This window comes from Saccopteryx leptura, chromosome 2 (genome assembly GCF_036850995.1).
Source record: "Saccopteryx leptura isolate mSacLep1 chromosome 2, mSacLep1_pri_phased_curated, whole genome shotgun sequence".
NCBI lineage: Eukaryota > Metazoa > Chordata > Mammalia > Chiroptera > Emballonuridae > Saccopteryx > Saccopteryx leptura.
Window position 1 is genome coordinate 285,620,009 of NC_089504.1, and position 11,345 is coordinate 285,631,353.

At 51.6% G+C, this 11,345-nt stretch overlaps 1 protein-coding gene across 1 annotated transcript; it reads right to left on the minus strand.

Annotated features, from left to right (window-relative positions):
- Positions 1–2,208: 2,208 nt before the first annotated feature.
- Positions 2,209–9,498, minus strand: RHBG (Rh family B glycoprotein). Its single transcript, XM_066366535.1, is given in 12 exon segments — positions 2,209–2,277; positions 2,463–2,536; positions 3,566–3,641; positions 3,643–3,688; positions 5,742–5,860; positions 5,981–6,108; positions 6,406–6,453; positions 6,456–6,578; positions 8,437–8,584; positions 8,664–8,834; positions 9,306–9,404; positions 9,406–9,498. Coding segments are annotated over 12 exon segments (1,182 nt in total). The 5' UTR covers positions 9,487–9,498.
- Positions 9,499–11,345: the final 1,847 nt, after the last annotated feature.

The window sequence follows — 11,345 nt, forward strand, 5'->3', positions numbered from 1 at the left end:
CAGCAGCATCTCCCGGAGCACAGGAGGCCTCCTGGGGCTGATAGAATTCGGAACTTCCTGACTACAGGAGATGCAGGGCAACCTCTTGTGGAACAGCAGCCACCCTGTCCATCCTTTCTCAGGACTTCTTGGTGGGCCATCCTGGGACCTGTAGCCTTTCCTCCCTTGGAAGCTGGCTGGGTAAACGCCCTCTGCCAGAGAGGGCTTAGTTGTCCCTTCTCTCAGAAGCTTTCTTGGATTGAGATGAGAACAGTGGCCAGCCTGGGCTGGAGCAGACCATTTTTTCAGGCCTGGTAGATTTAGTTGTGGTCAAGGAGAAACCAGCAGTAGAAGAAGAGATTGGGAGAATGCAGGTGTCAAGAATAAGTGAATAACCATAGCTTTCCCCACCCAGAATGAGTTGGGGCAGGGACGGATCTCATGCTATCCTTGCTTCTTCCTTTGCCTGAAGTCTTTCAGATCTCTGAGGACTGCTTGGGGAGCTCTCTGACTACAGGAGATGCAGGGTCATCTCTTGTAGGACAGCAGCCACCCTGCCTCTTGTGAGACAATGCAGGTCAGCGGGACTGGGAGCTAAGGCCCCAGAAGGTAAAGTTGGGGCTGGGGCCTCAGCTCTCTCAAACTCCCTCTGTCCCAGCCGGGGCTGACAGGACAGGAGCTTCTTTGCAGTGCCAGCCACCAGCCTTCTGCCTCAGCATCAGAATCTCCCCTAACATACCTATCCCAGCCAGCACTGGACAGGGGAAGCTGCAGAGGGAGACTGAAGGGGAGAAACATAGGTGGGTTGTGGGCAGGGATGGTTCCCATATAATGCTTGTCCCTCAGCCACCCTCCTTGTTCCCACCCCTCTCCTCAACTCTGTGGTTGGCCTCTTTCCCCAGACAAACTCAGTTTCTCCAACCACAGTGATGTGGAGCCTGATGAGGGCACCATCTTCCCCTGTTCCAGGGCCAGACCCCAGACACCCTCCCATTGCTTCCTTGTGTTCCTAGGTCTGAATGGACCTTGGTCTTGGGCTCTGTAGGCATGCTTAACTACTGCCAGAAGCCTTGGGGCAGGGCAGGAGAGGACAGCGGGGAGGGGGGTGTCCAGTCCTGCAGGGTTGGAAAAGGAGCTCAGCTCTGTCGGAGGGATAGATTCTCTGTTGGATGAGATCTGAAAACCCTAGCACCGACCTGACATGTAGTACGGAGCTGGGAGTTCAAAAGAGGCTGTGGCATGAGTGGTGAGGACCAAGCTGAAGCAGACAGAAAGGCAGGCTAGAGGAAGGACTTCCATCCTTGACAGAGGATGGAGGGGCATGAAAGCCACATCTTCCTCTGCTGCATCTGGAGTGCCCTCTGGTGGTCAGATGACTTCAGGCAGTCAGAGGCCCTGAACTTGTCTTCCCCATCCTTCTCAGAAGCAACTCTCATGGGTTTCTCCACTCCTCGGACTTAGGACAGGGACATCAGGTGGTACCTGGCTGCTTCCAGCTTCTGAGGAGTGAGTGGCAAAGAACTCCTTATGCCCCTCTTAGGCCCTGCAGGTGCCCTCTTCTTACTCTGCTCAGAAGCTGCCTGAGTTGAGGGTCAGAGTGGCAGCAGTTCTGGTGTATAAGAACTCTCCAGCAGCCCAAGCTGTCCTATAACAGACACAGACTTCCTCAGGGAGAATGAGCTCTCCCTGTCTTTTCAGGCAGACAAGCACAGGCTGGGTACCCACCCAGGAGAACACAGTATCTTAAAGGGAGTTCCACGGATCCAGGGAGGTGGGATATTTTCCACCCCGAGGTTCTAATATTGTGACTTAGAGGATAAGAGGAACTTGCTAAATTCCCAGTGCACAAAAAAAGGAGTCAGAGTCCTTGGTGATGGTGCTATTTACCACCCTTGGAGAGGCAGGCCCTGGCTCACACTGTAACTGTGTTGGACCAATGGATCGGCAGTCACTTGGATGCCTTACTTGCAAGTTGCGGGTGGTGGTGGCCATCTTCGTGAGGCTGCTGAGAGGTTCTTCCCCTACCATGGCCAGTTATAGCCCTGCCCCTCTACCATCTCCCTGGCCTTCTACAGCCCTTGCCCTCATGCTGCCTGTGGAAAGGAGATGCCTTCTGCCTCATGATTTCTTTCTTGCAGCAGGAAGGATAGGAGCTGTGAAAGAACTTCATAATCACAGCCAGTCATTATCTTCTAAAAGAAAAGTACCTTCCCAAGGGTTAGAAGCAAGTTAGACCTGAGCGTCTGGTTCCTCCTCCTTCAGAGGTCCCTGGACTTCATCCTCATGCTCCCCAAGCACCTGGAGGGCAGGGGTGGGGTAGCAGATGAAGGGGTAGCTCCAGGTGGCTGGACGCCACAGATCAGGGGAATACCTCAGAGGAGAATGAGCTGGCAAGGAAGGAAGAGGAAGGCTGGTTCATAGAAGGTGCGGCAGTGAAGGGTGACAGGGCCCTGTGGGCATGAGGGGCTGCAGCTCAGTCTTACCTCCCAGTAAATCTGGTCCTCATAACACTGAGCATGTAGGAGGACATCCAGGAAGGGCAGCCTCTGGCAGAGCCCTGGTGGTGGTAGGGGCGGATGTGTGAGGCTTTTTGCTGTCCCCATGGGGTAGGTTGCCACCTGGTGCCGCAAGGCACAGAGGGGCTGGGAGGCTGGAGGCCAGCATGGTGCCTAGCCCAGGCAAGTCACAGCTCTATTTGTTGAGAACCTTTGTATGCTTGTGCAAAGGGCTTGACAAGCATTGCCCTCCTGACTAATCATAGTGATCCTGAAGGAGGATATGATCCCTACGTTATAGAGAAGGAGCTAAGGTTCAGAGAAATTAAGTAATTCATTCATGTTTTGCACAGTTGGTAATAAACCAAATAGTGATTATGTCATGAACTACAGATGCTGAACTTTCTGCAACCTCCTATCCAGGAGGGGTGCAGAATATGTTTGTTGAATAAATAATTACATGAATGAAAGAATTGAACCTTGTCTGAACATGAAAATCTCAAGTTGAGAGCAGTAGGTAAAGATACTCAATCATAGGTTTTATTTTGAAAGCCAAAAGGACTAAGGCCAGACATTGGGAAAGACTGCCTGGCCCAGCATCAGTGAGCAGTCAGCCTCTGTGGAAAGTTTTTGTGCTGAAGTCTAGTGGTAAGCCAAGCTGACTCCTTGGTTGCCCCAGCCAGAAGATAGTTAGCTAGCTCAGCATCCCCTTCAGAGCCTCAGCCTGAGGGTGGACTGCCCTCTAGTGGGTAGAGGTAGCAGCACAGGGAAGTCACAGAATAGAGGAACCCAACCTACAGGCGCTTGCAGGGTGCTCCACCTTCCGTTGGCACCAGTAGGAAGCAAGTGTCCACTCGCTTCTCCTTATCTAGAGGAGGTTACCTTTGAACTCTACAATCCCACCCCGCACCTGACACAAAGTAAGCACTCAATAAATATCTGAGTAAAAAGAAATAAATACAAAAATATCTGAGTAAATGAATGTCGGGGGATGGGATCCACTGGCCCTTCCTCCAGATAACCCCATCTCTCTGTCTTCTGCCCTCCCTGGAGCTCCTGCCAGCCCCTCACCCCTAGCCAAGGTCACCAGCCTCCAAGGTCCCCGCCCACAGATGCAAACGTCAGTGTGACAAACCATCTGAAAAGCTGGTGCATGGCCTGAGATGGGGGCACTGCGCTGGCCCTCAACTGAGCGTGGAAACACATTCTGTAGGCTGCAGGGAGAGGTTGTGGGGAGACAGGGCTGGCCAGTGCATCAGAGCATCGCATCACGCAGCAGCCAAGAGGGCCTCAGCGGAGCCTGTTGGACTGAGTCTGTCAGGCCCGCAGCCAGGAACACCTACCATATACCTTTCAAGAGTCAGTTTGAGGGAGGCTGCCAGCCTGCAGAGGTGAGTCAGGTGTAGCCCATCTTCTTGATGAGTTTCACCTGCTCACCCAGGAAGTGGTTCTCCAGGAAGTCAGAGAGATGAGGGTCCGTGCTGGTAGAACTCAGGGCAAGTGGATCCAAAAGGGCCCGTTTCAGGTTCTGCTGCACGACCATGGCGGCTTCCATGCATCCTGAGTGTCACCCCACTCTTCCTGTGAAGGCTTCAGCACGTCATGGGAAAGAATGCAGCCACTGCGCTGGCTTTGCATTTTGAAGAAATGCTTGGCCAATACAGAAGTGACCCACGCCCCCCAGAGCCGCGTCATCGAGGTTGAAACAGAAGCCCAGAGCGAGGTGGAATTTGGGGGCTTCCGGCAAAACGCAACTCTGAAGAATGAAAGCAAGCTGTACTGCTTAAGATGAGAGTGAAAATGAACTGGAACACTCCTCCTCCACATCCCGCAAGGACACCATCTCCAGCTCTGTCTCCTCCCACGTGCCCAGGACTGGCTGGAGACTGGCCCGTAGTTCCTGGCCAGCATCACCAGGGTGCCAACAAGACAGACCATGACCTGGTGTGTACAGAACGCTATTCCTTGGCTTCTCTCCCACTAGAGGGGGTCCCCCAGTAGATGAGCTTCCCTCTGTCCACCCAGCAGGGAAGCCTTCTTTGTCCAGCTCGCTAGCCAGTCCCTGGAGTACGCAGAGCCTGGTCTAGTCCTTGCGTTGGTTGGCTTCCTGTTTGCCCCATCCTCCTGGAGGATACCCTTCTGGGCCCTAGGAATCCTTTCCTACTCATATACCTTCATTCATTTACTCACTAAACAAATATCTATTGAGGACCTACTATGTGCCAGATGCAGGAGTGGGTGCTGGGGCACATATAAGCAATACAAACCAAACCCCTGCCTCCTCCTCCCAGAAGCCCTGGGATCCTTTTGTAGATGATTCCTCTGTTCCCACAGGGCCAGATGTGTAGACCAAGGGGCCTGAAGAGAAGGTATCACCCCCTTGCGCTGGGCAGTGGTGTCTCTAGCCCCTACATTTCTGTAAGAGATTGATCTGTCAAGAGGCCTTCCTCTGAGGAAAGGAAGTTGAGTTCAAGGAGACTTGTTTTTCCCATTGGAGAGGACAGGCCCGGACTGGGGGGGGGGGGGGGCGCCAAGGGGGCGTGGCAGCAGGGTTTAGGCTCCAATGAGCAGTCTGATGAATTCCATGAGGATTTTATGTGGCTTTCAAAAGGATTCTATGAAGCTTCTACATGGATTCTGTTAAGATTTCGAGAATTTTATGTTCACCCACAAATTCTATAAAGATTCTAGGAGGTTTTAATGTGTCAGACACGGAAGCCTTGAGGTGTGAGGGAGGAGCCGGACGTGGCTTCTTGCTGGATCCCACCAGCCACACACGGGCTCCCTCTGTGACGCTACGGCATTTCTCCCCCTGCAAACTATATCATGTTTCTTTTCTGCTGGGTTACTTCTTTTGCCCTTTATAGAACCAACTGAAGGCCAACTTTAAAATGTAAATAAAAGGAAAACCCCAGAGCATAAATTTAGAAATAAAAGAAATTAAAAAAAAGTCAGTTTGAGGGTCACTTTTGCCTGCCCTCTCCTCTGAGCCCTGATGTGCAAAAATTGATCCCAAGGGTCATTATCTCTTACTGACCCTTTAGTAACACTGCTAAAATCATCTGTTCAATGACCTGCTGAACTTGATTGAGGACCAGGAAGGCAGTCCCCTGGCTGGTCTTGCTCATTCTAGTTTCCTCAGCTCCCAGACTTTGGATGAATGAAAATAGACACTGCTTTTCTTGTTGGTGCACAAAGCGGGGAGTGAGAGAGGTCACTCCCGGGGGATATAATGACTTCAGTGTGGATTGATGGAGGGCAACTCACTCATCTCCGTAAGCTTCATGGGTGGCCAGCCCAGCCATGAGGACCTCCAGTAGGGCTCCCCAGACCCCAGGCATCCCATGAAGATGTGTTTGAACTTTGAATTTTGACTCAAGAATGGGCTGAAGGACAGGACACAAATAGTGAGTCTTGTGTGGCCCTCCCAACCCCAGCCTGTTGGAGAGGTGGGAGGGAAGGCCCTGAACACCCCAGTTCTGCTCAGGGCTGGAGGGGCATCATACCATGAAGAACTTACACCCCAGCGTGGAAACAGTTTCAGCCAAGCCGGCTGCTAGAGCACCCAAAGATGTCAGCATCATTTCACTTGATGTCCCCACCACAATCCCTCCAGCCAGTGCTGCATTCTGGAATGTGGGCCTAAGGGAGCAGGAAAGAGCAAGGCACTGGAGGCCCTTTCAAATCCTCACACCCACACCCAACCCCAACCCGCCCACCACAGTGATGCCTACCTCTGAAGTTCCGCCACCATCTAACCTCTAACTCTTCTGCTATATCATCATCTCACACTCTGACCTCATAGCCTCCAGTGCAGTGGAACCCCATGTGCCTGTGCCCTTACCTGTTCCCCTGGAAAATCAGCCTTGCAGGGTCTCAGACCTCTCCTCCGGCTCCCATTTTCTCCCTCTACTTCTCCCAAGGCCTCTTCCCCATTCCATGTCCAGCCGCCCATCCCCCCTGAAGAGTGCTGACAGGCGAAGTTGCTGAGCGGGCCTGCAGTCAGGGAGTTGGACATGTTGAGGACTGTCTGGTGCTGTCCATCCCCCAGCACAGTGAGTGCAGAGTTGAAATTAGGCCGGAAGATCCACAGGAAGATGGTTCCTATATGGTGGGCAGGCAGGCAGGGTGAAAGGAAGTAAGTGGCTCCCACAAGGTTCCCAGGTCAGTCCTGGAGGGAAAAGGAGGAGGAGCCAAGGGACAAAGGGAGAGAAGGCGAGGATCCTTTAGGGTAGGGCCAGCATAGCACGGGGCTGGAGACACTGCCCCTCCTGCTGCACGGTCCTTGGGTGTGCCAGATAACCTCTCCCTGCAGCCTCAGTCTGCATTAAAATCCACCACACTCCCACCCTGGTGCTCTGAGGGGAGACTTTGGGAAGAAATCAAGGAAAGGTCAGGTGGCCTGTCTGGAAGGAGCTGGGAGGCAGAGGAGAGCAGAAAATATAGGCCTCTGGGATAGCACAGAAACCTTGGGGAAGCCTTTGGACTTTAAGCCAAACTTATCTGGGTCTTAAAGGGCAAAGAGGCCTCAGTTGCCCTAAGGTTACATATAGTTTATTTCACAACAAACCTGGAGCAAGGGCCCTGGCCGGTTGGCTCAGCGGTAGAGTGTCGGCCTGGCGTGCGGGGGACCTGGGTTCGATTCCCGGCCAGGGCACATAGGAGAAGCGCCCGTTTGCTTCTCCACCCCCCCCTCCTTCCTCTCTGTCTCTCTCTTCCCCTCCCACAGCCAAGGCTCCATTGGAGCAAAGATGGCCCGGGCGCTGGGGATGGCTCCTTGGCCTCTGCCCCAGGCGCTAGAGTAGCTCTGGTTGCGGCAGAGCAATGTCCCAGAGGGGCAGAGCATCGCCCCTGGTGGGCGTGCCGGGTGGATCCCGGTCAGGCGCATGCGGGAGTCTGTCTGACTGTCTCTCCCTGTTTCCAGCTTCAGAAAAATACAAAAAAAAACCAAAAAAAACCTGGAGCAAGAAATACAAAACCAGCCTCTTTTTAGGGGTAAGAATAGGCGCTTCAGTTACTTTTTAATACTGCCCACAGGAAAAAAAAAATCAATTTTATTTCCTGGCTTGTTTATGAAGGTAGAGAGAGGAGCAAAGGCCAGAGTAGAGGTAGTGCTTAGAAGAAACAGGTAGTGACCCATGACCTCCAATCCCCCAACGCTAGGGCAGGGACTTCTGGGAGGAAGTGTCCTTAGGAGGTGGGAGGCAGTACTGGGATAAAGGCCTGGGGTAAGAGATGGGTGAAGTCTAGTGTGAGAGAGACTGGGTGGGGAGGGAGAAGGAGGGTGAGGGGCCGTGTGCCAGGCTGATGAGTCTGGTTTCTAACTTGTGGATGGTGAGCCTGCAGGGTTTTAAGCAGGGATTGGTGCCAACGTTTTTGAAAGGCTCCTGGGAATGGGTCTCAAGGCCTGTGCATATCCCAGGGCTGAGTTCTAAAACCCTGTCATAAAACTGTTGAGAAGGAGGAGCACAGGTTCTTGGACTCTGCTGGAAGAATCCAAAGAGGAAGAGAGTTCTCAGCCAGAGCCCCCAAGACTACAGCAAGGGTTGGGAAACTTTTTGGCTGAGAGAGCCATGAACGCCACATATTTTTAAATGTAATTCTATGAGAGCCATACTACGACCCGTGTACCTTATGCATTATCCAATAAAAATTTGGTGTTGTCCCGGAGGACAGCTGTGATTGGCTCCAGCCACCCGCAACCATGAACATGAGCGGTAGGAAATGAATGGATTGTAATAAATGAGAATGTTTTATATTTTTAACGTTATTATTTCTTTTATTAAAAGATTTGTCTGTGAGCCAGATGCAGCTATCAAAAGAGCCACATCTGGCTTGCAAGCCATAGGTTCCCGACCCCTGGACTACAGGCTGCACCCTGAGACCTTGCTTGGTGACAGTCCTCTCTGGCCCAGATCAGGGTGCCTGAAACTGGCTCCCACTCCACCTTGGCAGACCTCACCAATCATGGCAACGAGGTCCGAACTGTAGATGGATTCCTGGCAATGCTTGCTCTTCTTCAGCTAAGGCCTATGGAGGGACTGTGAGAGGACCAACCGAAAGTAGGCACCAAAGGTGTGAATGGTCATGGAGCCTCCTGCATCCTTGACCTGAAAAGGCAGAGATGAGGTGCAGGGGCCGCCCTGCCCCATCCCCCTTCTCCTGCTCAGGGCCTGGCCCTGCCCTCACTCCATCCTCATCCAGACTCAGTCCCAGGAGACTAAGGAGCACAAACTCTTTGATGCCAAACAATGCCACCTCCAGCAGGACCATGAGCATCAGCTGGACTGGCCTGGTCTTGTCCAGCACAGCACCAAATGAGATGAGTACTGCCCCAGTGCAGAAGTCAGCATTGATCATCTGGAGGGTTGGGATGGGGAGGGTGAGAAGGGGCCAAAACAAGGGGAGCCCTGGGGGAAGGGGTCAGGGGAGGAGGCAATGAGCCCACTATGTGTCTAAGTTCTTCCTTCAAGGAGGAAAGGGATTACCTTATCTTTTTGTAGATGAGGAAACCCAGTCTCAGGGAGGTAGGTTCTGGGACTTGGCGAACAAAGCTGACAGGTAAAAGAACCAGATCTTGAACTAGGAGCTCCTCTGAACTTTGACCTTCTCCATGAAGCTCTCTACCCTCCCAACAGCTCTTCAGTACTAAGGGGCCTAAAGTAATGTGTGTGGATCAATGTTGGGAGAAGAAATCAGGCAACAAGAACAGGCAGGGTACCTAAGAGAAATCAGCTGATGGGTCAGAAACCTGCATCATAGAGTGGACTTGAAGGTGGGTATTGTGGGCAGGGGCCTCCGAGGCAGACCTGGGGGAGCAGGGGAGGCAACTGCTGCCCACCTCTCCACACCAACATGGATGTGGCTGCCATAGAAAGAGTGCAGGAAGCCCTGGGTGAGTGTGGACCACTGCAGGGCAAAGGTAGCCAGCCAGGAGGAAGGTGAAGCCCATGCTGTTCAAGCCCTAACGCTGCAGGAAGGCCATGAGGAAGCCGAAGCCCATGAACACCATGGCGTGCACACCCTGGAAGCCTGAGGAGGCATTTGGGGCTGCTCTGGCCACCACCCACAAATTCTCCAACCAGCCAGCTAGGGCCCCCAGCTCTTGAGGCTGGAAACAAGCTATCAAACCCTCCCGGCGTAGTGGGGCCTCCCAGCCTAGGCCACTTGTACCAAGCTGGCCAGTTTGGAGCATATAAACCCAGACCATCCTGGATGCCTCATGTCAGAACAAGGGAGTATAGCCTTTTTCTGCTCTCTCTACTTTGCCCTGTCTCTGGACTCTTAAACACCTGCCAAAAAAATCCAACCTGTGTCACTCCTGCTGCAATCCCTGTCCCATCACCCCCCAAAATTCTCTTCAATTTTCCCTTTCTGCTGAAAAGTTCTTCTTTTTAAAGAAATTTAGGCCCTGGCTGGTTTGCTCAGTGGATAGAGCATTGGCCTGGTATACAGAAATCCTGGGTTCGATCCCTGTTTAGGGAACACATGACAAGCAACCATCTACTTCTCTTCCTCTTCTCTCTCTCTCTTCCCCTCTTGCAGCCAGTGTCTCAATTGCTTCAAGCGCTGGCCCCAGGTGCTGAAGATAGCTTGGTTGATTTAAGCATCAGCCCCAGATGGGGTTTGCCAGGTGGATCCCATTGGGGGAGCACGCGGGACTCTATCTCCCATCCTCTCACTTAAAAATTATTTTATTTTTTTGGTCCATGTTCTTTTATTATTATTATTATTTTTAACTTTATTTATTCATTTTAGAGAGGAGAGGAGAGGAGAGGAGAGGAGAGAGAGAGAGAGAGAGAGAAAGGGAGGAGCAGAAAGCATCAACTCCCATATGTGCCTTGACCAGGCAAGCCCAGGGTTTTGAACCAGCGACCTCAGCATTCCAGGTCGAAGCTTTATCCACTGCACCATCACAGGTCAGGCTATTTTATTTTTTTTACAGGGACAGAGAGAGAGTCAGAGAGAGGGATAGATAGGGACAAACAGGAATGCAGAAAGATGAGAAGCATCAATCATAAGTTTTTCGTTGCGACACCTTAGTTGTTCATTGACTGCTTTCTCATATGTGCTTTGACCATGGGTCTTCAGCAGACCAAGTAACCCCTTGTTCGAGCCAGTGACCTTGGGTCCAAGCTGGTAAGCTTTTTGCTCAGGCCAGATGAGCCCGCGCTCAAGCTGGCAACCTCGGGGTCTTGAACCTGGTTCCTTCCGCATCCCAGTCTGACGCTCTATCCACTGTGCCACTGCCTGGTCAGGCACTTAAAATTTTTTTTTTTAATTTTATTTATTGTTTGATTTTAGTGAGAGAGGAAGGGAAAGAGGAAAGAGAGCAAGAAACATTAATTTGTTATTCCACCCATCCATGCACCCACTGGTGACTCCCACATGTGCCCTGACCAGGGACTGAACCCACAACCCTGATATACAATGCTTCAATCAACTGAGCTACCCAGCCAGGGCCTGGAAAGACCTTCTTCATACTTTAGAATCTTTGCCTCTATACCTCTCCATTTTGAGAATTAAAATTTTTAAAAATATAATTTGCAAAATTGCTTTAAATTGTAGCAAAGATTACCTTAGGGAGAAGGAAACGAAGGGGGGTGGGGCTGCTGGCACCCAGCTCCAGTATAAGTGATGCCTCCTGTTACGCAACAGGGCAACTCTGGGAAGGAGTATTTCACTTTTTGTTTCTTTCTATAGTTTGAATTTTTTGTTTTTATAGATGAATTACTTGACTTTTTTTTTTACTTGCCAATAGGGTTTCCGGGCAGGGAAATTTGGGGCCTTTTCTGTTTTTCTCTTCTGTACCACTGGGCATAAAAACTAAGCTAATAAACGTAACATACAGAAACAGTGACAATAAGATAA